The following is a 26,552-nucleotide window of genomic DNA, read 5'->3' as shown; positions in this document are numbered from 1 at the left end:
CCATCGCCCCTTTGTTCTTTTCCCCGCGGAACTATCTCTCCGTGAATGCTCTCCTCCTTCTGATTCCCTTAACTAGGTAATGAGTTCCTGAATATATAATTGATTTGTAGGTCCATTAAATCTGAAATTGAGCTTTTTCACTCATAGGGTATTGATATATATATACTTTGATAATATACAGTACACTCATAGAAATGACTAATTTGGTGGGAATTTGATTATTTTGTGTTTTAAGCTTTGATAACAGATCCTCTTATGTTAGCAAAATCATTTTTTTTTTGCAGACGAAGAGACAATGATGACAAATGAGAAGACGATCTTTTCGAGAACAGTGAACCCCAAGTCACATGTACGAGTTTTTTTGAGTAAATTTTCAGCAATATATTTATGTAATGTTTGCTTTTGTTTTTGATACTGCGTTTTAAGCTCCAAGGGATCTGCTTGAGAAGCTCTCTGGTAATTCCCTGTGGCAGACACAAAGGTTGCTAGTTCCGTGTTAAAGAAAAATGTTTAGCAGAAGGTAAATATTGCCGTAGTTTTTATGGGAGATTTTCTTTAATCATTTATCTCTTTCTCTTCAAGGGTCGGGGAGGAGGGGGGCTGGCTTGTCACTTTACTTCGCAGGGTTTATATAGTTATGCAGGTTGAGTCTGTGGTATTTGAGATATATTCTTTGGTATATTGCGCCACCTTATGATGTTTGGTATATATTGTATAAAGTGTTTGGTATATATTGCGTAGTGTTGGGAAAAAAAATTCGATATATACTTATATGTTGAAACTTTTGTTTTATATGTTGCAAGATCGGTTGGGTGTTTTGTATTGGCATAAACACTCTTTGTGTCTTCATGCTTTAGTCGTTATGGTGCTATATTTTTTGTTTAGCTTGTGCTTATTTGTATTTATGTCACGCTTATGTACGTATACATTTTTTTCAGGCACGGATGGAAATAGCTTATTAGGATCAAGTGGATAACTTCAACAAAACATTCAACTCCTTGATCGAGCATTTGAAACGACAAAGTCAAGTATTTCACCATATCAAACCACTTCTAATGAACAATGAAGAAAGTATGGATCAAATCTTTTTTTGCTATGCTAAAATATTTTTTAAGTTTTAATGTACTTTCAAATTTGTTCTAGTGTTAGTGTATTTCACATACTATTTTGATTTTAATGTGATGGAATAAATTTTAATGTGATGTGTTATTTGACCCAATAGTTAATTTCGAATTATAGTTAATTTCGAATTATTAGAATTGGTAATTAATTATTGTAAAGATAAAGAACTGGAAATCTATTACAGGTTAATTTATCATTTAATATGCAGTGCCAAAGAAAAAAAATCTAGCGACGTTTTTGTAAAAACGTTTCAAATAAGTGGATAAATTTTTGCGACGAATACTATTTTCGTCGCAGATTTGTACAAAACAATTGCGACGTTTTTTGCACAAACGTCGCAGGATGACTAGGAGATTTGCGACGATTGTCAAATTTCGAAGCTCAAAAAAATAAATTGGCAGAAACGATTTTTTGCGAAGAAACATGAAAGCGTCGCAACTTTCTGCGACTAAAATAAAATTTCGTCGCAGACTTTGCGACGGGCCGTTTGGCGACTTTTATTTGAAGCATTTGCGATGGGTTTTTTTTCGTCGCAAGTGTTGAAATTTCGTCGTCGATGCCCCTTTTTCGTCGCAATATTTCGTCGCCAGTGTTGTGTTTTGGCTAGGGGTGGAAATCGGAACGAAATTTCCGATTTCCGCCGAATCCGATCCGATTTTTTCCGATTTTGGAACGATTTTTTGTAGTCCGAATTCCGAAATTCCGATTTCCGATTTTTTTCGAAAAAATCGGATCGGAATCGGAATTGTATATGAATTATTCGGAATTTCCGAATTCCGATCCGAAAATAATTCCGAAATTTCCGATAATTTTTCCGAAATGTTCCGAATTTTTCCGAAATTTATTAATATTTCTTCATTACTAATTTACTATATTGTTTCTAGTTGGGCTTTAAAAAGCCCACTCTAGCAAGGCAGCCCAGCAAGGCAGCCCACTTTAGCAAACTTATGAGCCCAAATATTGAATATTCAGAATTTTAGGGACTAAACATTAAATACCAAAAAATTATAATAAAACCCTAATTTCTTTCTTCTTCTTCTTGCGCCGCTCATCTCCCTGCTCTGAATTTTTTTTCTTCTTTTTTTTCTTGCGCCGCTTCACATCTCCCTCCTCTGAACTTTTTTTTTTTCTTTCCACCGCCAACTCTTCTTCTCTACCATATGAGTCATAAAACTTACCATATCTTTAATCGTTGCCTTCACGATCGCGAAACAGAGGCTGGAATTGCTGCAAAATACCACAAACCTTTTTCTCTCAAGATCGCCGGAGTTGCTGCCCAAAAGCTATCGTTATTCCCTATAAATCTCCGCCGTGGCCGTTGCTTTTCTTCCGTGCTTCAGTCGTCGGGCATAGTCAACGACGTTTCCGAAAATTCCGAAATTCCGATTTTTTTTTTCGGAATCGGAATTGGAACGGGCTTTTGTATTCCGAAATATTCGGAATCGGAATCGGAAGTGATTTTTCACTTCCGAAAAAAATCGGAAATTTTCCGAAGGGGTGGATTCCGATCCGATCCGTCCGATCTCCATCCCTAGTTTTGGCCTAGTGGAATTAGTAGTTAACTATCACAATTTATAGCTAACTATTAAACTTACATAGATAACTTTCACTATTTTGTAGTTGATCGACACAATTTTATAGCAAACTAGTAGAATATTATAGTTGACTACCAAAGTCAGTAGTTAAATTCATTAATTTAGTTGTTCACTAATATTTCGTAGATCTTTTCGAACAAAAAAAAAAAGGTAAAAGTAAAAAAGGATCGAAATATAATTAAAAGGATTAAGATAATTAAAGAAGAGAGAGAGAACAAATTAGTTGACCGATCCTATTTAAAGGGAGGGGGGTCTAGTTCAAAAGAAAAATATAGGGATAATATTGGAATACATAAAATGGAAAGAGTTGCACTATATTAAAAAAATGCTTGGTACTTAATTCTAATATTTTTGCTAATGAGGGGGTTACGCCTCGTTAAAACTTTTTTTAATTCCGCAACCGGCAATGAGATTTAGACCACATCCATATATTCGTCTCATTGCATCATGACATATGGAGAGATGATTATAATCTGCCCATTTAAATGCTAACAATTGCACAAATCCAATTTCCCAACGGCAGACTAATTAACAAAGACTCTGTCAAATTGTCAATGGATACCAAACCACTGGTCTTTCTTTCTTTTTTTTCCTTACATTTTTAATTATATATTTCCCTTAAATTACTTAACAGGAAAATTTAACATCAGTATTTTTAATCAGTATTTAATATATATATATGATAAATATTATGGCTAATTGATTTGCTAATATTTTTTTCTTATCTTGGTCATGATGGGGAGTTAGATGATACACCAGTTATTTACGTCGAGTGTTTTTTTAACTATTGATGGGGTTAAATAACCATCGACCTAACACACGTACATATGGGTGCGTGATATGTGCAGACTAGGAGTTAAAAATTATTAGTTGTATTTCACCGGGTATAGCATCAAATAATCCAGTCATAACATAGATGACGAATCTATAACAACATAAGGGACGACAACTCTATATAAAGTGTTGAAACGACCATAACTAACATCAACACTCGACACAATCCACATTTCTATTTGCAACTTATTTTTTTCACAATCAAAAAAGAGGTTTAATTTGGTGTTTGTCACAAAATGGGGTTGAAGCACTTTATCACCCTCATTTGCATACTCAATCTCCATCTCTTACCCACATTTGCAGATGATACAACTAATTCAAGCACCTTAGAGACATACATAATCCATGTCGATGGAAACCTCGGTCTTTTCGATCGATTCGAAAACTTAGAGAGTTGGTACACCTCATTCTTGCCAACATCAAACTCAAACAGCCGAGGAAGAATTGTCTACTCCTACCGCAAGGTGTTCAAAGGCTTCGCCGCTCGATTATCGGCTGACGAAGTGAAAGCTATGGAGAACCACCCGGCCTTCATATCGGCTCGGCCTGAAAGAAAATTGGACAAGCACACAACCCATTCCCCAAACTTCTTGGGCTTGAACCAAAATATGGGATTTTGGCAAGGCTCAAACTATGGTAAAGGGGTTATCATAGGTGTCTTGGACACGGGAGTTCTCCCGAGTCACCCTTCGTTTAGCGACGAGGGGATGCCGCCCCCTCCCGCCAAATGGAAGGGGAAATGCGAGTTCAATCAGACGGCGTGCAATAACAAGATCATCGGCGCCAGATACTTCAACTCCTTCGACGATAGCCCGTTGGATGACGATGGGCACGGGACCCACACGGCGAGCACCGCTGCCGGAAGCTTTGTGAGAGGCGCCAACGTGTTTGGCAATGCTAACGGCACTGCCGCCGGCATCGCCCCTATGGCCCACCTAGCCATCTATAAAGTGTGCTCCTTATTTTGTTCCGAAAGCGATATACTTGCCGCAATGGATACTGCCATCGAAGATGGAGTGGATATACTTTCCCTTTCTCTTGGAGGGCTCTCTTTTAGCTTTTATGACGACAGCATCGCGTTAGGCGCGTTTAGCGCCATGGAGAATGGCATATTAGTCAGTTGCTCGGCGGGGAACGATGGTCCGTTCAACATCTCGTTGTCGAACGAAGCCCCATGGATCCTGACGGTTGGTGCTAGCACTATCGACAGAAAGATCAGGGCGACGATCTTGCTTGGAAACAACGAAACTCTCGACGGCGAATCAACTTTTCAGCCGTCGGATTTTCCACCGACATTGATGCCTCTTGTCTACGCCGGATCGCTAAACACGAGCGATCCAAATATACAATTTTGTACTCCGACATCGTTAAACAAAAGCGATCTCCGAGGAATGGTAGTAGTGTGTGAAATCGGAGTGGTGGCAAGAGTTTCCAAAGGAATAGCAGTGAAGAATGCCGGTGGATCCGCCATGATTCTCGTGAATCCTCGAATTTACGCAAATATGACCTTGGCAGAAGCCCACGTTCTTCCGGCCGCACATGTAAGCTATGCCGACGGATTGAAGATCAAGACTTACATAAACTCAACCATCACACCAACGGCCACAATACTATTCAAAGGCACTATAATTGGCGACGACCGGGCCCCAGTCGTTGCGGGTTTTTCATCCCGAGGGCCCAATTACATTAGTCCTGGTATCCTAAAGCCCGACATTTTAGGGCCTTGAGTCAACATTCTTGCGGCATGGCCGGTCTCGGTGGAGAACAACACCAACACGAATTCCACATTCAACATTATCTCCGGCACATCTATGTCGTGCCCACACCTGAGCGGCGTAGCGGCGCTGCTCAAGAGCTCGCACCCCAATTGGTCACCAGCGGCCATAAAGTCAGCCATCATGACCACTGCCGATGTCGTGAACCTAGCCCTAAACCCGATCGAGGACGAGCGCTACGTTCCGGCAAACATATTCGCCACTGGCTCGGGCCATGTGAACCCGTCCCGAGCCAACGATCCAGGGCTTGTGTACGATATCAAACCGGAAGATTACATCCCTTATCTCTGCGGCTTGAACTACACGAACCGACAGGTCGGCTTTATTCTCCAACGGAAGGTGGATTGCTCAGTGGAATCAAAAATACCAGAAGCCCAGCTCAACTACCCCTCGTTCGCCATTAGATTTGGTCGCTCGCAGCCGATTTCTCAGACGTACACGAGATCGGTCACAAATGTGGGCGAGCCCGTTTCGTCGTACGTTGTCGAGATTGTCCCGCCACCTGGCATTGGTGTGCTAGTTGAACCCTCTAACCTCGACTTCTCCGAGGCTAACCAGACACTGCAGTACCAAGTGACGTTCACCGGGCCCGAATCTACCACGAATACCACTGTTTATATTCAAGGTTACCTGAAATGGAATTCCAGCAAGTATTATGTGCGGACTCCGATTGCCGTTACATTGCGCTGATTACGGGACCTGGGGGAGGATTCTTTACACAATAGTATGTGTTGGAGATATTAATACTAAATGATACATTTCACTAACAGCTTAAGCTTTTGGTTGAGATGGTCATTCAACAGTATGCCGTCTAATTATAAAGCAAACTACTCAATAAGAAGCTACATCGTTATCTTTTTCTTTTTATTTTATTATTTCCCTTGTTGCATAATTGTTTTGTTGTATATTGTGGATTTTCATGTTTTATATTCTGGTGAGTCATCTAATTTGTCTTTAGATATGGATTGCAAATTGCAATGTATGGGTTTTGATATTATGTTAACTGGAAACGAATCCCACGACCAAAACAAAACATCATAGATTGCATATTATATATTTACTATATCTATATATAATATTGGGTAAATTACGGCCACCCATCCTAAGTTGTGGTGCCAAATTTAGTGAAATCTTCTAGATTATTATGTGGAATATACTTTTGTTTGTACATGTTTTACCCCATTTGATCGAGCTCCACATTTTGAAACAAGATGCTCTTTTAGCTTGCAAAAATAATATTGTGGTGCATCAGATACTGCATCTTTACACATCATCAGGACCAATCCCTAGCACCCAAGCAACGAACAAGTACAAATTAGAGAACATTCCGCGGAATCTAGAAATATCTATTAAATTTGACACCATCAAAGTGGATTTGTAAGAAGATTCATAGTTGTGGGTGAATCTAATTACCCAAATATGATAGATTTTTTCGTAATTTGACCTTACCTTAGAAGATGGTCGTAATCTACTACCCATGTAATATTTCGTACAGCCCAATTCAATCTAAAATAATCTATGCATAAAGGAAATAGAAGATGATCATCATTCATCATACAACATACATGTCTATTTTTTAATTTAAAAAATAAAAATTAAAAAAATATAGGGTGATCAAGAAAAGATTTCTAAGAATTGCAACACATAATAATATGCCACAAAAATCAATTACAAGCAAGTACAGCATAATGGTTTTTTTTAATAAACTACCCATATATTTTGAATGTACAAATAAGATAACTGTGGCATTTTGGTGAATAAAAAACTAGTTATAGCAGAGAAGGGAAAATATACATGTTCTTATGTACAAGTTTCATATTTGACACCTACAATGAAGAAACTAATGGTGGATGATATCATCAAGTACTATCAATAATACAACAATTGTACATCAACTCTAAGTTTCAGTGCTCAAAATAGTAACAATAGTTAACAAGTTCAAAGCATGGCCCGCTTCTCATAAACGAGACAATCACCGAACTAATTTTATATTTGGGCTAAGAAGAGTTCATTCGAGCGACTTGGTGTAACTTCTTTTCTTCGAACTGCTGGCCGACTGCCTGTCGAATATAATAAAGTTAAAAAGACTTCTTCTTTTATAAGATTATTTGTTTTTTGTGACAAATGAAATGTGAATTTTTTTTATTTTGTTTACTTACGAGTCGTCAGAACGTTCTTTACTAGAAGATGACTTCTGCAAGCTCGTGGATCGTCCAGCAGCCTGTGAAATAAGCATCAGACTCGAGTAGCTTATAAAATAACTCAATGCTCATATACAATGTAAATCGCCTCGAATAAGAAATTAATACTGGACTTCAGAATCTATTGTCATTCGTTGTAATATATGCAAATGCACATGTAATTCACAGATCAAAAGTTAACTATCCGTGACCATTGAGTAACGGTCCTTCCTATTTAACAATTCACAAGAGAACTATGTCACCAAATCTTTTTATTAACTAGTTTCTCTTTCAAACTATTTAGAAATGTAAAAACATGACGCCAGTCGATTTGTTTCGAATCTTTCCTCGTAACTCAATGACATTTTGAGAACGACAAGAGTTCTGCATTTGAATACCCATATGATACAAGTCTGAAGATTTTCTAACTCTCAATTGAATTTCAGCAACGATTCAAGCTAGAAAAAAGTGGATCCACGATGAAAATCTAGATAAGAGAATAGTTTCAAAAACGAACAATTAGATAAGCTATGACTACAAATCCTAAATGCCATCTTATTTCAATACAATGATCACCTAGATTTTGCCAGCTTCGCTGGTAAATATGCAACAAAATTGGTCAAAAAGTATTTGACCAATGTATAATAATGTCGGAAATCTGCCAGATTTGACCTCGATAATATATAAGCTGGCTGATTCGATGTTTTCCGGTTTTGAGGACAGAATCATGATATTTTATTCAGCTGTGACCTTTCTTTATTCAGCTTAGTCTATATTCCTTTTTTTTTAATCAGTTACTCACTCTATATTCATTGTATAGGAGGTTAGGAAACCCTATAAATATAGCCATGCACAGATTACCATTTACCAGAATATAAGAAAAAATTCTCTTTAAAATTTCACATGATATCAGCGCCAACATTCCTTTGAAAGCGTCGGAGGTCAACTCTGGTACAACCCGTTCTTTATCCGACATTAATTCAAGCAAAAGCTCGTCAATTCGTGTTTTTACCACTCAATGACAGCAATTTTCTTCGTTTTCTTCACAAAAAGCTATGTTGTTGAGGTCGTGAGCAAATTCATGCATGGTCCAAGAGAAGATGATTTGAAAGTCGTTTTTCAGAATTTTCAAGTACTTAAAAAAATTCTACAGGCTTAGGTCTTTTATGGAAGTTGAAGTTTACACCAATGCAAATTGGGTCGGATTTTCTCTTGATAGGAGATCAATTTCCATCTATTGTACTTTCTTATGGAGGAAACAATCCGTTAGGCTTCATCTAGTGAAGCTGAATTCATCAACATCTTTAGGAATTTACGAAGCTATTTTGCTAAAAACTATCTTAAACATTGAAGGATTGAGGTCACTAAAAATCAATGCGACTAAACATCCATTAGCATAGCACATAATCTTATCCAACATGACCGAACAAAGCATGTCGAGATAGACTGTCGTTTTAGAAAGGAGAATTGAAGAAATGATCATTTGTGTTTCTTTTTTCGTTCAAACTAGCCGATGCATTCACAAAGAGCCTTTCAGAAGATCTTATCCAGAACGGGAATTCGAGATATTTTCAAGCACCTTGAAGGGGAGTGTGTTGATTGGATGATTTCGGATTTCAAGGCCATAATCATGATAATTTATTCCGTTATGATCTTTTCTTATTTGGCGTAGTCTATTGTCTTTGTATAGGAGGCTAGAAAACCCTATGAACAGAACCAATGTACACATAACTAGAATATATATGAAAAAATTATCCTTCAAATTTCACAAATAACAGACTACAGAATCGAACATATTCTATGACAATCCTATTTCTAAGAAAGTTCCTACGGAAGAACCTTAAATGTCATATAAAATAGAACATTGTGTGTCCTGTTTCCTGGATAGGGATAAATTCGTGGTTATGCAGTCATTCTTTAACCCTAGTAACATATGTAACGGAGTTGTTTGCACATAAAACAAATAAATAGTAATAGTAGTGAGTATTAATAATACTAACAGAGTGGTGTAATCTTCTGCAGCCTCGAGTATGAGCTTCCAGGTATTCTTCATATGTCTGCATCATGAAATGAACAAGGCAAAATCATCAGCAAGACAGCTTTCACCCCAAATCCTTAACCCTAAACATAATAATGTAGCTCGAAATATAAATCCTAGAAATATAAACAAATCAAACTTCAACATCTGTCACAGAGGTAAACCACAAAACATAGTAATAAGTAGGTAAATATTCCATGGCCTATCACCAAAGCGATGAAAGGTTCAAAGCATTGCTATGAGAAGATTAAGTTTGTTATGTCGAGATTTATGTGAGTTTCTATTTGCACCATCATATGCAGTGACCAAAATGCCACAAATATTTTTCACTAAATATAAAATGCAATTATATCTAACGTTTTCCACTTTCCATAGCTAAGTAAGTATTACAGGATGACCTCTTTGATAACTAAAACTTTCAAAAATCTACATGAACTTTACAGGATGTCCTACCAAAGAGGTCATTGCTGGACATGGGTTACGAAGAAAATAAACAAACAAACGAACAGTAGTTGGTGGACCATAAGCCGCAACGTTTTATTTCCTTCTCAAGTACTTTGTAGATGGCAGTAAGGGAAGATGTGTACTCGTCCAACTCATCAATTTCAAGGATAAAAGAAGGAACGGGAAAAAAAAATACTACATTATGGTAACAGAACATTTTGAGGGTCAAGAGCAAGATCATAGGCAGAAAAGGCAGCACAAGATAGAAAGGAGAAGTACGTTAAGAAATTCAGAGAAAAAACTTGCAAGACATAATTGAGATAATAACATCACTACATCACTACATCACTTAATACATAAACTCGTGAGTCGTGCTTAAACCATCAGCCATAACTAAATGCTACACTAATTGAATCAATTGACAAGGACAACGTTTTTTAATGAATCAAAGATAATTCAACTGATAAAGCTAAAGATAAGACACTAATACCATTTCCAGGATATCATCTTCGGAGAAAGTGCCAATGAATGGACTCTTCTCTGCTGACAAGTCCCGAGTAGTAATTCTAGAAGAATTACTAGTCCTATTAGCTGAGCTTCCATTGATTCCGCAATGCCTTGACTGGTTCACTTTTCGTGTCCCGGAAACATTTGAGAAATCATTAAGTATTCCACCAGGTTTCTGATGAGGCAACTGAAACCCACGTGCTTCAGCTTGATGTTGATAAAGTAAAGAAGGATAAAGCCCAGGCGCCATACGCATTGGGAGCACATTATAATCCTCATCTTGTATAGAATGGAAAGGCTCGAGATAAGGTCTGCTTGCAGAAAAATCACCTCGAGCGATTTCATCCCTTCATCAAACAAGCCATATTGTTCAAAGTGCCAAAAAAAAAAAAATGTATACTCTGATTGAAAAATGTACCTTTTCAAGTTAAGGTCTATACCACCCCCCTCGTCAAGAAGCTCACAAAGCGCTCGACCAATATCCCCAGGCAACTCCTGGCATAATATACACGGAGTCATCGTGCGGTAATAACCATACATCATAAAGCTCTTCAGACGCTGGTAAAGTGGAAAGATACCTGACAGTCCCTGCTGATTTTGACAGGCTTGAAATCGTTCCAAGGATTTTTTAGATGAAGAGTTTTCTGAAAAGCCAAGTCGTTTAAGCGCAGCCATTTGACTTTAAAACTGCGGCCCCAAGGATTACTTTTCCCACTCGCTTGACTCCAAATGGTATCCCTTCTCCAACCAACGGAAGACATCATTTGAGCATATCCTTGGAAGAACCCACTCATGTTGACGCTAAATATAAGAATTACCTTTCCTGAATTCTGCATATACTTACATTGTATTATACGTTTGCTATTCTTGCCAGCTTTTTAAGTGGAGATAACTCATTAAGACTATACACAGTAGGACGGTAATCTAGACGAGTGTCTATCTTTTAATACATAAAAGTTCCAAAAGGTGGATAAGAATCGTATTACATGAATAAACAAAAAAGAAATGTTACTTGAAAGGCTTCTTCAAGAATCGGCTCATTCATTACTTGAGTTGCCCAAATTTCCTTCTTTACTGACAATTGGATATTTTCATGATTCAAGCTCTTGATAATAAAATATCTTGTATTATTCAATTTATCCTTCTTCATTTCACTCGATGTTCCCACCCGGTCACACGAGTGCGCTTGCTCTTCAGCCCCTGAACGACACGTTTCCTCATTTGATCTGCCCCTTGGACTCGCTACAAAAGTATTCCAAACATTTCACTAAGAAAGATTATCCGGAAAGTGTGAATGTGTTAAGCACAACAAAATCAAGCCTCGTAAAACAGAGAACTTCGATTTTGAATTGCAATTAGGCATTTCATGTAGTCCTCCATATTTTAAAGGAACAACATAAATAGTTCGGGTATGGTATACGATAAAGTGGGCACCATAGCATTCAGAAACAGAATAGAAATAAATTCAACAGTTAATTAATCAGGATTAAGAGCTGCTTCTTTTTATGCAGTAAATAGATAATGGAGATAACAGCACCAAAAGAAGCAGCGAGGAGATCTCTGCTTCATATGAACTTCGCTTTTCCTAAATGCATATAAAAAAATAGCAACACTAGCAAAGAGAGTTTAAAACGGAGATCCTGATGAACAGCTTAAGTAAAATATATATTGCCTACAACTTATGAAGATGTAAGGTCGGAGCCATCGACATTATTATCGATCGAATTTAAAATTGATCTTTAACAAAGACATTGCATGCAATATGATTCATCTTTTACATATCAAGCAACTTATATTATCCAAAATAAATTGGTCAATAATTGCACATGCAAGACACTATTATGAAAAGCCAAGACTATAATGCAATTTAGTAAGTAACTTGACCCTCAGCAGTCCATAGCCATGTTTTCAAGTGTCTTGAGACAAAATTCTAACTCGACTCGCCTTCTCCTTTGCTATTAATAGTAAATAAAAGAACCCTACTTAACTGAACAGAGACAGATAGACTTATATACTTCGTTGGAAATTGGGATGACGAAAAACTAGACCCTTCCCACAACAAATATGCAACAAAAACCCTTAAAAACTTGAACAAATAAGTTAAGCATTGAAACTATTGCAGTTACAAAAGTCCGCAGCAAATTGAAAAGCAGAATTCACTCTTAGCTCCAGCTCTATTTTTTTCCTTTCGGATATCTATGTTAATTGCCTAAATAACGTTAAATTTCTAGACCGGTGAATTGATGATTTTGAATAGAAAGAGCATCATTCCTAGAGAAAAGAAAAATGAATCCAAACATCCAACACAGAAATTTTACTGCGCTAGCAAAACCCGATCTTAGGATTCCATAGTTCAACAAAAAATCATCACAACCCGTGGTAGTCGATAGTTTAAATTGATGGTGAAAAAATAAATAGACATACTTTTACCTGAATCGGGTAAGTTCATCATGTCTTTGTTGCATTCAGTCACTGATGAGTCAACTCTAGCAGTGCTGGTTGACATGCCTTGATATTTTCCTAATCTACGAAAGCAGAATAGAGGAAAACGATAGTGAGACCTACAAAGTCTCTCTTCAGTAAATGATGAGAGATAGCATAAAAACATAATATTACGCATGCAAGCACATTTTTCAGTAACCATTTCTAGCATAATTACTGAATGTAATATCTAAATGGGGAGCAGAAGAAAAATTGGAGATAGTATGCACACGCTTCTAACCGGTAACACTGAATACATACTAACACCAGTAATTTCAGCTAAAGATGCAGTCGAGAAATCGAAGTTTTCAGATGACCACAATCTCCCAGAAGAAACGGATATGATCGAGTTTAAGAACTACATCCGAAAGATGGTAGTACCATACTGTACTATCCAGGACAACTCATATCCAAAAATAAGGTTGTACGTTGAAGTATAGGAAAAACAATATACCAAATTGAGAAACCATCTCGAGTCCTTTAATAGTTCAACAACGATCACCAAATTGATTTCAGACACCCGCAATAATCACCAGCAAGCATAAATAACAAATTCTAAAATTTCAAACAATAGCTCCGTAACCACGAATTGCCCGAAACACAAACCAAGTGGAAGTTACTATTTCAACAGTACAATGTACACGAAAATAGGTCCAAAAAAAAACAATTAAACTCCTCTATATAGCAACTCTAGTTTCACATGCTTGCCATTACGGAGTCACGAAAGAAATACTTAAAATCCCATGATTTGAATAACAACTGATGAATAACAAATACAATTATATAAAGATGCCTAAATTCGTTACAAGATACACGGTTCACTCGTTTCTCTGTTGCTTTTAATAATCCCACAAGTAACTGCCAAGCAATTTCACATTCATTTAACCAATGAACTGTGACTACCAAACCAAATACCGACTGAAAGTTTGAAGTAAACAAGCATAACCTGTAAAAGTTCGCACAAAACGGAACCCAGATTTTTACTGCATTGTTGTAACTTTACTTCCATCGATTCTTATAAACATCTTTAAACTAATCTAAACCGGTCTTCTATGATCTATCCTAACTAACTACGTAACACTTCTCAAGTGTCGTAACTAAATTGGTGTAATGCATTCATAGTGAACCGTCTATTTACAATTCAAATATCTAAAAGCTTCATTCTTTCAATGCGTTCTTCCGTCACTCATCCGAGAAGATTTACATAACGCTATCTCATCTCTATGTATAGTGCAAATACTTTTCATTCCTGAAGAAAAACGTATCATCATTGATTCTCCCCCTAAACGTATAATCGTAAAAGGAGGAATTCACACGCCAATTTAACAAACACCTAACCAAACGACCTCCATCACAACAAAACCCTACGACTTAACTTCGTAAATGGAAAATTCAAACTGAATGAACACAAATTTTTTACCATGTATCTCCGCACATTCATTAATTACTAATGCAAAAACCAAGAGTACAAGTATTTAGTGCATAATCAGAATTTAGAGTTGTGACATTTATGCGGCAGAGTGAGAGCGCCATGAATTTGAAAACCTGAAACGATGGAGAAAAAAAAAAGTAGAGAAACATACCTCTGCGCAGGGCAGTGAGAGAGAGAGAAGAGGGGGGAATCCGGAGAGAGAAAGTAGTGAGTGAAGAGTTTTGATAAGATTTGCCCTAGGTTAATTTATTTAAATTTTTTTTTATTTTTTTTTTTAAAGCCAACAATTCATGTGCAAAGGTCCTAATTATATTTGCAGTTTTGGGGATTTTTTGATATTTTTAAAAGTTTTGGGGGATTCTGTTATAAACCGCGAATAGCAATTTTGTGACCGCAAATAGGATTTCATTTGTATTTTAAGCAATGTTTGGTTGTATTTTCTTATCAATTCTATTCTTTCATGGAAACGAATTTGTGTTTGTTTAGTTTTCGAAAAATAATTCCAACAAAATTTTATAGCTCCTCATCCAAATATGTTTTTTACTGTTACAGTAAAAAAAATTTGATTGCTACAGTAAAAAAAATGTCTTAATCATAACTTTACTTTTCAAAAACATATTTCTCCGAATTAATTACAATCACCTATTAACTATATATTATTGTACAGAAAACTCCCTCCTTCAATTGATAAATTTGATGCTTAAGAGTCGATGTGTAAAATAATATATAGTTGAGGGAGATGATTGTAATTAACTACCCAAACATAATGAGTTTTCTCGTAACATAATGAGTTTTCAGGGATGACCACATTTGTTTGGAATTTTAATTTTGTCAAAACTATACAAATAAGTCATTTTTTATTACAATTCATTTGACAATGTCCTAAACAAAATATTTGTCAATTATTCATCACAATCCAAAGTAGTTTCGTTACATTTCACATCTCACACATGTTATAAAAATTTAAATTTTAACAAAAATATACAAAATGAATTTTGGTAAATTTATATAAAATAGTTAAAACAATTTCTATTTTGAATTTTTTAGGGTAAATTACAACCATTCCCCTGAAGTATGGTTAAATTACGAAAAAACCCTCTTGTTTAGATAATTACATCTACCCCTCAACTATGAATCTTCTTACACCTCCACCCTTATGATGTCAAATTCAGCATAATCATCTAAATTCCGTGGAATGTGCTCTAGTTTGTACTCGTTTTCTGTAAAAAATACAGTTTTTTATACACCACAATCTGATATATACAAGCAAAAAAATACATTTTATGATCATCTTGCTTCAAAATGTGGAGCTCGAATGAGATAAAAAAAAAAAGGTACAAAATTGATAATATTTCATATAATCAAGAAGATTCACTAAATTTGAAACCGCAAGGATGAACGTGTAAGAAAATTTATGGTTGAGGAGGTCGTTGTAATTACACAAAGAAGAGAGATGTTTCGTAATTTTACCATACCTCAGGGGTGTTTGTAATTTACCCCTTTTTTAATAAGAAAATTTCTAATTATTACTCCGCCGAAGGTCACTCTACCAAAACGCTAACTCAACCAGCCATGGCGGCCGCCTCCGCCGATCAACACCAACCACCAGAATCGCCGCCCCTCCTTATCCTCCACCGCTTTCCCAGCTTCAAGCTCTCCTTTTTCCCCTTCCTCCGGACCAAATACACCGTCCTCGACCCGCACGCCGACCCACCCGACCCATCATTCCCGGCCTTATCCAAGTCCGCGCGCCTCATGCTCTGCGTGGGGCCCACGCCCCTCACCTCCGACGACCTCGTCAATTACCCCGCCGTCGAGTGCGTCGTCGGCTCCAGCGCCGGACTCAACCACCTCGACCTCGACGCCTGCCGCCGCCGCCGCATCCGCGTCACCAGCGCCGGCGACGCCTTCTCCGATGATGTGGCGGACTACGCCGTCGGCCTCGCCATCGACGTCCTGAGACGGATCTCTTCTGCCGATCGGTTCGTTCGGGCCGGATCCTGGCCCGCCCGCAACGAATATTCTCTAGGATCAAAGGTTTGAAAATTATCCAATTGATTATCTGATTGTCAATCCTTAAACACGATTCATTTCAAATCCTTCTCGTTTGGATTAATTTCAAATCCTTCGATCCAAACACAGTCTAAATGAATTTTGACATATAATTATCAATCATTTCAGGTGAGCGGAAAACGAGTAGGGATAGTGGGATTAGGTAGCATTGGCTCGAGAATTGCCAAACGATTCGATGCATTCGGTTGCACCGTTACATACACCTCGAGGAATAAGAAATCTCATTTACCGTACACTTACTACGCCGACATTCTCGATCTCGCATCGAACAGCGATGTACTCGTAGTTTGCTGCGCACTGACGAACGAGACGCACCATTTGATCGACAAGGATGTTATGGCGGCACTAGGAAAGAGGGGCATAATCGTAAACGTCGGGCGTGGGGCCCTTATCGACGAGAAGGAATTGGTGGAGTTCTTGGTGAGGGGGGAGATAGGTGGGGCCGGCCTCGATGTGTTTGAAAACGAGCCTCGTGTTCCGGAAGAGCTGTTGGAGCTGGACAATGTTGTCTTGTCTCCGCATAAGGCTGTAATGACTCCCGATTCGTTTGCAGCTCTTGAGGAGATGGTACTTGGCAATTTGGAAGCTTTCTTCTCTAACGAATCTTTGAAGGCGGAGATTGAGCTTTGATTTACGATATGGTGCCACTCTGCAATTTGGGGGTATATGACTTCTTCGACCCTACACCCGGTGATAAATACCGGGTAGGTCTTCTGTTGTCACTTGGATTTTTTTGTATTTTATTATATATTCCCCCACTTGGGTTAACACTTGGGTTAACCTGTTGGAGTTTTAGAAAAATACAAAAAAAAATATGTGGCAGTAGAAGACCCACCCAGTGTTTATCACCGGGTGTAGGGTCGAAGGAAACCGGGGGTATATATATAGATTTTGGTGGTGTTTGCAAATGATTATTTAAAAGCAGAAGTTAGTGATTGTGATTTAAGTTAGTTTTAAGTGTTTATTTCTAAAAGTTGGGGGTGTTTGCAAATATTTCAGAAAATGAACTAAAATTGAAAAAGCAGGGTTAGGGGTGCTTTTAAAAAAATAGCTTAAAGCAGATTATTTTAAGAGAAGCAAAAGCAAAAGTTGATTTTGCAAACACCTAAAAACGCACCTTTATTTGGAAATAAAGCTTTGGGGCTTATGTATTGTACGTAGTTAGGGTTTTGGTAGTGAATGATGTGTATTAGTTTACACATTCTTGTTATACTAATCCCACTTGCTTCGTAGTGTCACCATATTTAGTTGTGCATAAAGGTATTAATTTGAATTTAATCTGCACACAACTATACGCACAAACATAAACATACATACGGGTGTATATATATGTGTGTGTGTGTAAAAATGGATAGTTTACAAAACATGATACGATAAAATTACAGTTGCTGAAGTTTGCTAGGTTCGAGTAAACCGCGTTTAAACATGGCATAATTTTCTCATCCAACTACCAATTTAGCTAATTCAAATTGGGTTAGAAAAGCCAATTCTAATGGCTACAACTTCGATGATTTGACATTTCTTAAATTAGGACTATAAGATGATCAAAATTACGTATTCTGGGTTATGCCAATGCTCGTTCGTTCATGCATAGCTCTCTCAGCCGACATTCAATATAGCTGATTCAAGTTGGATCACAAAACCAACACAAATGACTACAAAGTCGGTGCTTCGAGTTTCGACAAATTCGAATAGAAAACGAGTCAAATTCACATTGGAAGTTTGATCCAAAATGAAACTAGAAAGCAACCAAACTAAAAATAAAAATTAAAAATTAATTAAATTCCCCTCCACACATTCTCACTTACCTTATCTTCAAGCTGTCCCCTCTTCCCCCCAAAAACCATCAAATTTGCCGTGTGCGCAGATCACCAAATGCAATCATTATTCAAGCCCAAACCCCGCCAAATATTCTCCTCCTCCCAACGCCGCCGCCGCCGCCGCGAATGGCATCCAGACTTGGCTTCACTGTGGCGAAACCACGATCCTTCACTGGCCGATTTAGAAAACCATTAACTTCTGTCCCTTCTTTACTGACTTCTGCTTCTGGAGTTCAATTTGGTGCTACGAAACTGTCGTTCACGCGCCGGCTGTTGGTTGTTTCTACCAAGGCAACCGGCGATCAACCAGGTTTACTCTCTTCTGCTTCTTAATTCTTAAATTAATGATCATCAAACAGGATAAGCTTCTAGATTTCATTCTTCTCTACTATTTGCCTAATTTAGGAACTCCTTTAGTAAAATTCATAGATTTTATCGTAATTTGTGGAGAGATTTTTTCGATTTCTCCGAGCCCTTGGGTACCTAATTAGGGATAGGATCGGATCAGATCAGATAAATTATGGGAGATTCCAAAGTTCTTGTTCATGTTATAATAATACGTATAATTACTAAGGGTTTTAGTTTTCATTCGTATGACTCGAAAAAAGCTCGAACTCGAACTCGAGTTTTTTGAGCTCAACCTCGCGAGCTCGAGCTCAGAGTTTTTTTTAGTTGTTCGTGAATTCATGAGTTCGTAAATATATAATTACAGTTCATTATTTATTTTGTCATAAAATAAATCAAAATTAATTAAAAAAAAAAAAAAAAAAAAAAAAACCCCAAAACAAGCTTGGCCTTGAGCTCGAGCTTGTCAAAATCGGCTCGAGTTCAAGCTCGAGCTCGAGCCTGCCAAAACAGCGAGCTCGGCTCGTTCACACCCCTATAATTGTATGTGCATAAGGGAATAGGGCAGCAAGGGAAGAAAAAAAGAAGAATATATTCGAGAGGCCTTACAAGATTTTGCCATCACTTTATAGTTTGGGGAAAAATGAATAAAATACCTAATATGCACAACTATAGTTGAAATTGTTCTCAAATGAAAATTGAACTTGCAATAAAAATAATCCACAAGTTAAGACTAATCTCACTTCCAAATTGCACTTCCGAAATTGATCGGGTCAAACAATTGTTAAGTTTGAAGAAGCATTTGTTGCTGTCAAAGCTTTGTATCAGCGACGTGTACGTGTATTTTTCACTTGGAGAATGAAAAACTCTTCTCCTGCTACGAGCTTGGTATAAATTCTGAATCACGGAATCTACTGTCATTTGTTGTCTACAGAAAGATTAAGTACTATGAAACAGAGTCGACATTAAAAAAAAAACCACGTTTTATGCTGCTTACATTGGACCCCGTGTTTACTTCAGGTCAAGTCCGAGAAAACGAGACTATTGACAGCAATGTCCTGCCTTATTGCAACATAGAAAAGGATCAGAAAAAGTCTTTGGGAGAAATGGAACAGGAATTTCTTCAAGCACTTCAGGTAATAACCGAGAGTTTGTTTCTTCATGTATAAGTTCTTAGTTATCAGTAGATTCCTATTTCCGACAATTATAAGTAGTGCTCTTCCTTTGTTTTTTCGTACGATATTTGATGTTGTGAGCTGGCTACTTTATTACAGGCATTCTATTATGAAGGAAAGTCTATCATGTCTAACGAGGAATTTGATAACCTTAAGGAAGAACTCATGTGGGAAGGGAGCAGCGTTGTAATGCTAAGTAATTGAAGTTTTCAACCCTGCAACAATTTCTGTCCCATTTTTTTTTTTTAAATAATAATAATTATCCTTTTATGTTCTTGTAACTTACTATGTTCAAAGTTCAGGTGCTGACGAACAAAGGTTTTTAGAAGCTTCAATGGCTTACGTATCTGGAAATCAAATTATGACGGATGACGAGTATGATAAACTGAAACAAAAACTTAAGGTACGTTACAAAAAAAATCGCATAGAGAAAATATGACATAATTGATAAGAGTATGTATAATGTCCGAGTATATTTTCTTGAAAAAAAATGATTCAAGAATGTACATTTTTACCTATCATCATCTGTTGGCTTTCTTTGTATTAGATTTCTGCTTTTCAATTAGTTTCGACTTTTAAGGAATTGGATGCTATTTTCCAGTTTATTTTCTGATTTCATTTCCTTATTCTCTGCTTTATTTTCTTGTTTTTTTTTATCCTTTTCATATACTCGATCTTTTAATTTCTGCTAGTATATCTTGTAGATGGATGGGAGCGAAATTGTGGTCGAGGGTCCTCGATGCAGTCTCCGTAGTAGAAAGGTTCGTGATTTTTCCTCCCGACTTACGTAGTTACATTTATGCTCACAGTAGTAATACTTTTATGTTTAAAGAGCGACATTCTTTGACCGATTTCATATATTAGACAAAATACATGTCGAAGGTGTTTGTCTTGCCATTCTACCAATTCAGATGTTATCAGTTAATTGGTGTGAACTTCCCATACACCAGGGTCGTTAGTTTTGGTTTAAATTAATAGAACAGGTTAAAGACAATAAGAATTCGAAATCACGGCTTTAGGTTTACCGTGTGAAAAACAAAGGTTTAGCCCAGCCCTATCATTAATTTTTCATTTATTTAGCATATGGCATCTCAATCTAAATCGTACTTATTTATCATGCAGGTTTATAGTGACCTTTCTGTCGACTATCTCAAGATGTTTCTTTTGAATGTACCGGCTGCAGTCGTTGCATTAGGACTGTAAGTAACACCCTCACTAGTAGAAAAATGGATTTTTACTACGATCATTAACCGTAGCAAAAGGTATCAAATTCGTACTAAAAAGGCTTTTGCTACGCATTTGCTACGAATTCGCTCCGTTACGGTAAATGGCCGTACCAAATACTTTTTTGCTACGGTAAATCCTAGTACTTACTACGACTTCAAAATTGTTCCGTAGTAAAAAGTACCTTTTATTACGGTTTTTACCGTAGCAAAAAAATTCGTAGTATAAGCAAATTTTCTACTAGTGCCTGGTTCAACATAAATAATGTCTTTTATGTCTTATTGTCCGCGTCTAGGGGTGGAAATTAGAGCGGAATTTTCAAATTCCGTTGATTCGGATCTGAATATCTCTGATTTTGGAACAACATTTTCATTCCAAATTCCAAAAGTTCCAGTTTCCGATTTTTTTTTGGAAATTCCGAATTCCACAGATTCCGATCTGAGAATTCCCAGTTTTAGAACATTTTTTTTTTCATTTTAATAAAAAAAATTAACAGAATTGGAATTTTGTTTTTCACTGAAAAACTAAATTGGAATTTTTCCAAAAGTTCTAATTCCAATCCGATTTCCACCCCTATCCGCGTCCTTATGATGTTTTCGTTATAATGGGAGCATTAAAAACAATGCTTAAAAGATCTTACCTTGTCTAATTTCAGGTTTTTCTTTCTTGATGATTTGACCGGATTCGAAATCACCTATCTTTTAGAGGTAATGAAATATCATCCAGTGTAACCCGATTACTATGATGTTCTTTTTAAGTCAACTCGAAAGTATTGTCTTATGCAGCTTCCAGAACCGTTCAGTTTCCTCTTCACGTGGTTTGCGGCTTTGCCGTTGATACTGTGGTTGTCTTTCACCATTACAAACATCATCGTTAAAGACTTTTTGATCTTAGTGGTAAGAAGAATCTCCCGAATCTTGAAACGAGTCATTTACTTTTTGCAGTCTTTAAATTTGTTCGATGAATTTAATAATGTTTCAGGGACCCTGTCCGAACTGTGGCACGGAAAACACTTCATTCTTTGGTACCATATTGTCGGTATCTAGCGGTGGTTCTGTCAACACACTGAAATGTTCCAAGTAAGTCAACAATACATCTTCGTTAGAAAGTTATTCTATTTGGCATTTTTCCGTAAACGGTTTTTTTTTTTTTTTTAATTTTTTTTAGCTATTCTGACTGTAAAACATAATTGTCAGCTGTGGAACAGAGATGGTGTACGATTCTAAGGCTCGACTGATTACACTTCCTGAATGAAGTGAGACACGAGTTCAGGTACCTATTCTCTGAAACTGTATTTTTTAAGCGAAAATTACAGTTTTCATCCCTCCAGTTTGCACCGATTTCATATTTGGCCCCCCATGTTCAAAAAATATACATTTGGTCCCTTATGTTTCAATAATTTAACACTTTTGATCCTTCCCATCAATTTACCGTTAGTTCGTCAGTTAAAGCAGCCATGGGAACACGCTTGATTCCGTTAGTACTAACAGAAAATTGACGGTTAAGTGTAGTTTTTCTTAAATATGAGGGACCAAATGTATTTTTTTAAAATATAGGGGATCAAATGTGAAATAGGTGTAAACTTGAGGGATGAAAACTGTATTTTTTCCCTTTTTTTATAATAAATTTTCAAAGTACCCTCGTAACTAGGTGGTTTTCATAATAAGTTTTCACATACATCTGAACAACCAAAACTATACTCATCACAGCAAGTTGATGATATTTATTTATCCTTTAAGGCCTCGTTTGTGAATGTTGATGGATAAAATCGATTGAATTGGTTAAGATTGCATCGCCGTTGATAATGTAATACATGATTATCTTATGTTCGAAATTTGTGATTGCACAATCCTTATGTTAGGTGATAAACCTTGTAGGATTGTGTAATAATAGGTGTTGAGTTCGGACTAAATATCTTTCATACGCTTGATCGAAATCTCGTTTCGTTTTTTTTTTTTTTGATCATGGACTCAATATCTAAACCTCAAATATTTAACAAAGCTTTGATTAAATTCTCTATCAAACCTAATCATAATTCTCAAACAAGGCCTTAGAAGAAATGCATGAATTTCAGGGGGAATAACGTAAGAAGTAATGAAAATTAAAAATTAAAGAAAAAATATTTTTTCGTTTGGTAAAATCGTCGTTGATTAGTTATATCAAATATCAATTTGCTTGCAGGATATATTTCTTTTCTAAATATAATGTAACATCACCGGGGCAGACATGATGGATTTGGACGTTGAAGATGAAACGAATGTAAGTTATTGTAAATGTGTGTATATGTATGTATTATCTTATATAGACTCTTCGCTAGTTTGAAGACAACTCTTTGGAAATTTACCACTTGGTTTTATACTATCTTAGGATATCCTTGTTGTCTTGAAAACTCAAGTCTAATGTCTAAAGACGATCTTTTTTACCGGTTAAATAATCGGGTAGTTTTTCACCTTAAGTTTACATAAAATCAAACGCGTAACACATGTGGATGCGTGTAAAATATGTATGAATTTATAGGTTAGGTCTGACGATGGACATAAACTCTCTTTATGGTCCTATGTTGGTCCGGCGCTGCATAAAACATTAGGGTAAATTACACTTACACCCCTGAGGTATGCTAAAATCACTTTAAGATCCCTGTAGTATCGGTAATTACGATCACCCCTGAAACTTTGTTAGAAACCCTGACACGGAATAATGCATTGGATAAGTTATTATGTTCGGGGTCTAACATACTATTAGTTTCAGGTAGTGGTGGAGACATCATAGAGCTAGGGGGTGACATGACTCTCCTAACATTTCTTAAATTATTATTATTTTATATAAGATTTATAAATTTTCATTTATGGTAGTATTAACGGTCCCGCGGCAAACAAATATAGTGCATATTGGTCTCCAAGACATTAAATATTGGCTCCAGTAATTGTTTCAGGGGTATAGCTGTAATTACCAATACCATAGGGAACTTAAAATTATTTTATCATACATCAAGGGTAGGTATAATTTATTACCATTTCGTATGAAAAGTTAAAACAAAAGGGTGTAGAAAATAATTTCTTAAATATATATATATATATATATATATATATATATAATTGATCACAACATGTACATCATAATTCATAAATACTAAATACAAAAGTAGCCCCTTTACAAGAAAGAAGTAAATAAACTACATATGTATGCAGATTGCATAAACAATTTGACAAGAATTGGTCTCCCTCAAAACAAGCAATGTTTGATGATGCTAAAGTTGGTTGGAGTGGGAGACATGTAATATTCATGTACAAGTTTTAATATTATTATTACATTTTATTTAATATCCAAATTAAACTTTTTTATTTATTTATTCACTCTCAGCACGCCATCATCTCCCTTTTTTGACTTCCAACTACTACCATCATTAACCCACGGCTCCCAAAATCATTCCCCCCTCAAATCTAATCGAGAAATTAGATGTTGCATTTGATTATTTATTCCGGATGAATTTAAATTGTAAATCTACACATAATCACAGACAAACACATAAATGTATGTGTGATTAGTTAGTAGTTATTCAATTAAATTTACAGTTCAAATCCACTCACTGTAAATAACTAGATGTAGAATCTAACTCAACCTTAGTTTAATTAATTTTTTTGATAAATATCATACTACTAATACTACAATTACTCGAACCGAAAAGGGTACGATCGCATTTAACTAAGCAAAAAGAATCCCCGGAACCCGATTTTCTTGAATTATATTCGTATTTTATATTTTATGTCTACTCATCGATACCGTTATATCAATATATTAGACATTGATGCTTGCTTGTGGATAATGTACATTTTAAGCATATTATGCACCTAATTATGATCTCTTTCTTTAAAAGAGGACATAATTAAATACATTCCCTAGTGCTAAAAGCCTCAAATATATATATATATAAACTCTCACCATGTAAGTATATACTTACAATCTTGATTTTCAAAAAAAAATTATGGGATTCTCTCTCAATTCCATCACTCAAAAGATCATTTTTCTGTCACTAATTGCAACAACTTTAGTACAATCCCAAGAAACAATAAAATCGGCCCGTATTCTCGATCTCGTAATCCGAGACTACACATTCGAATCGTACAAGACCAATTTCAAGACAGGCAAACTACATAGTATCAATCTACCGGCAAATCTCTCCGGCATAAAAGTCGACACGGTAAGATTCCGGTGCGGCAGCCTTCATCGCTACGGAGCCAGAATCAAAGAATTCCAACTAAGCGTCGGCCTAAAAATCCTCCCATGCGATAAACGAGTCATGATCGTAAGGCAAAACCTCGGTTCGAACTGGTCTTCATTGTACTACGACAACTACGAGTTATCAGGTTATCAGTTAGTTTCGCCCGTCTTAGGTTTACTCGCTTACAACCTCGGCGAAACAAACAACGCAAGTGTTAGTACTAATAGTACCAGCAGCAGTACTAGTAGTAGTAGTATTCGGTCTGATGAAAAAAGGCCGATTATTATAGACTTCAGCACTACAAAATCGGTGGGCGCCACGTCATCATCACCATCCAAGATTCCTCTATGTGCGAGGTTCGGCGACGGAGATGGGAAGGTGACGCTGTCGAACCAAGTGGGGCCCGGCTTGTGCGCTACGACCGGGGACGGGCATTTCGGGCTGGTGGTGGAATATTCCCCGGTGATGCCGCCGTTGAGGGGAGAAGATCGGAAAGAGGTGAGTAGGTGGAGGATTGTGGTCGGTGGAGCGATGGGGGCGGCGGTGGGGGCGGTTCTGATCGGTTTGCTGATGGTGGCGGTGTTCGTGAAGACGAAGAAGAAGAAGGAGAGAAGGGAGGAATTAGTGAGGAGGGCATATGAAGAGGAAGCTTTGCAGGTTTCCATGGTTGGACATGTTAGAGCTCTTACAGCTTCTTGTACAAGAACTTTGCCTACTATTGAGCATTTTGAGTATAGACCACCTCCCTCTTGATCTTTAATTTGTCTTATAATTTATTTTTTTCAATTATTATTTATTTTTATTTTTAAATTGAAGAGGTCTAGATTGTTAGTACACATTGTTTCAATTCTTAACTAGGCTTGTGTATAACTTTCTACTTGGACTTAGTTCTCAAGGGGTCGATTAAGAGGATGTTCGGCTGAACTTATCAACTGTTGGAAAGACCTTATAAGATGTTTAAAAGCTTATAACTCTTCTAAAGTGTATGTTAATTTTTTTTAAAATCATAAAACTTGAAAAAAAAATAAGCTGCAAGAGAGCTTTTTAGATCTTTTTGGAAAAGTACTTATGCCCCAACTTTTTATTTCATTAGTCTAGTCCATCTTTATCAAAATCTTATTTTATCCTTGCTCTTGAACAAGAAACTGAATGGAATCGAAAGGTCTTAGAACTTTTCAAATGATTCCATCTACCCACGTTGCTTTGGTCGGACATCTTTCCTCGGATTTATTGGAACCTTCTTTCTGAAAACACGACTCTCTGGGAAATGTAGGGTTCAAATAGTTCC

At 36.8% G+C, this 26,552-nt stretch overlaps 5 protein-coding genes across 8 annotated transcripts; 4 read left to right on the top strand and 1 right to left on the bottom strand.

The window, feature by feature from the left end:
- Positions 1-3,590: 3,590 nt before the first annotated feature.
- LOC105956206 (subtilisin-like protease) lies at positions 3,591-6,155 on the top strand. The gene is made up of 2 exons (XM_012980048.2): positions 3,591-6,050; positions 6,130-6,155. The coding sequence occupies exon 1, from the start codon at positions 3,788-3,790 to the stop codon at positions 5,276-5,278; it is 1,491 nt and encodes a 496-aa protein (XP_012835502.2). The 5' UTR covers positions 3,591-3,787; the 3' UTR covers positions 5,279-6,050; positions 6,130-6,155.
- Positions 6,156-7,074: 919 nt separating this feature from the next.
- On the bottom strand, positions 7,075-14,708 carry LOC105956207 (YTH family protein). 4 transcript variants are annotated; one of them, XM_012980050.2, is made up of 9 exons: positions 14,560-14,708; positions 12,920-13,020; positions 11,508-11,737; positions 11,074-11,325; positions 10,914-10,990; positions 10,479-10,842; positions 9,507-9,563; positions 7,486-7,547; positions 7,075-7,386 (listed from the first exon to the last, which is right to left on the bottom strand). In XM_012980050.2, exons 2-9 carry the CDS (start codon positions 12,999-13,001, stop codon positions 7,335-7,337), a joined length of 1,176 nt encoding a protein of 391 aa, XP_012835504.1. In that variant the 5' UTR covers positions 13,002-13,020; positions 14,560-14,708; the 3' UTR covers positions 7,075-7,334. The 4 variants fall into 4 exon arrangements, with proteins under 4 accessions (XP_012835504.1, XP_088674449.1, XP_012835505.1 ...); XM_088818323.1 differs by having other exon boundaries at positions 7,075-7,382; XM_012980051.2 differs by having other exon boundaries at positions 12,926-13,020.
- A 1,214-nt stretch (positions 14,709-15,922) lies between these two features.
- Positions 15,923-17,722, top strand: LOC105956205 (glyoxylate/hydroxypyruvate reductase HPR3). Its single transcript, XM_012980045.2, has 2 exons — positions 15,923-16,445; positions 16,590-17,722. The coding sequence occupies exons 1-2, from the start codon at positions 15,981-15,983 to the stop codon at positions 17,109-17,111; spliced, it is 987 nt and encodes a 328-aa protein (XP_012835499.2). The 5' UTR covers positions 15,923-15,980; the 3' UTR covers positions 17,112-17,722.
- Positions 17,723-18,192: 470 nt separating this feature from the next.
- LOC105956204 (PGR5-like protein 1A, chloroplastic) lies at positions 18,193-23,494 on the top strand. Its single transcript, XM_012980044.2, has 11 exons — positions 18,193-18,611; positions 19,667-19,782; positions 19,921-20,017; positions 20,124-20,224; positions 20,526-20,582; positions 20,944-21,020; positions 21,701-21,752; positions 21,831-21,941; positions 22,027-22,124; positions 22,242-22,317; positions 23,227-23,494. Exons 1-10 carry the CDS (start codon positions 18,428-18,430, stop codon positions 22,297-22,299), a joined length of 951 nt encoding a protein of 316 aa, XP_012835498.1. The 5' UTR covers positions 18,193-18,427; the 3' UTR covers positions 22,300-22,317; positions 23,227-23,494.
- A 681-nt stretch (positions 23,495-24,175) lies between these two features.
- On the top strand, positions 24,176-26,283 carry LOC105956175 (uncharacterized). The gene has a single exon (XM_012980012.2). It carries the CDS (start codon positions 25,028-25,030, stop codon positions 26,015-26,017), a length of 990 nt encoding a protein of 329 aa, XP_012835466.2. The 5' UTR covers positions 24,176-25,027; the 3' UTR covers positions 26,018-26,283.
- The last annotated feature ends 269 nt before the right edge of the window (positions 26,284-26,552 follow it).

Source organism: Erythranthe guttata, chromosome 1 (genome assembly GCF_056151865.1).
Source record: "Erythranthe guttata isolate IM_541 chromosome 1, IM_541, whole genome shotgun sequence".
In the NCBI taxonomy this organism is placed as follows: Eukaryota; Viridiplantae; Streptophyta; class Magnoliopsida; order Lamiales; family Phrymaceae; genus Erythranthe; species Erythranthe guttata.
Note: the sequence above shows the minus strand (reverse complement) of the source record. Positions and strands in the feature narration are given on the sequence as shown.

Coding starts and splice junctions, on each gene's coding strand:
- LOC105956204 (XM_012980044.2), top strand. CDS start 18,428: ATGGCATCCAGACTTGGCTTCACTGTGGCGAAACCACGATCCTTCACT. Junction 19,783..19,920: donor AATTTCTTCAAGCACTTCAG/GTAATAACCGAG, acceptor ACTTTATTACAG/GCATTCTATTATGAAGGAAA. Junction 21,021..21,700: donor GCAGTCGTTGCATTAGGACT/GTAAGTAACACC, acceptor GTCTAATTTCAG/GTTTTTCTTTCTTGATGATT.
- LOC105956175 (XM_012980012.2), top strand. CDS start 25,028: ATGGGATTCTCTCTCAATTCCATCACTCAAAAGATCATTTTTCTGTCA.
- LOC105956207 (XM_088818323.1), bottom strand. CDS start 13,001: ATGTCAACCAGCACTGCTAGAGTTGACTCATCAGTGACTGAATGCAAC. Junction 10,843..10,913: donor ATAGACCTTAACTTGAAAAG/GTACATTTTTCA, acceptor TGTTTGATGAAG/GGATGAAATCGCTCGAGGTG. Junction 9,564..10,478: donor AAGATGATATCCTGGAAATG/GTATTAGTGTCT, acceptor TTCATGATGCAG/ACATATGAAGAATACCTGGA.
- LOC105956206 (XM_012980048.2), top strand. CDS start 3,788: ATGGGGTTGAAGCACTTTATCACCCTCATTTGCATACTCAATCTCCAT.
- LOC105956205 (XM_012980045.2), top strand. CDS start 15,981: ATGGCGGCCGCCTCCGCCGATCAACACCAACCACCAGAATCGCCGCCC. Junction 16,446..16,589: donor AATATTCTCTAGGATCAAAG/GTTTGAAAATTA, acceptor CAATCATTTCAG/GTGAGCGGAAAACGAGTAGG.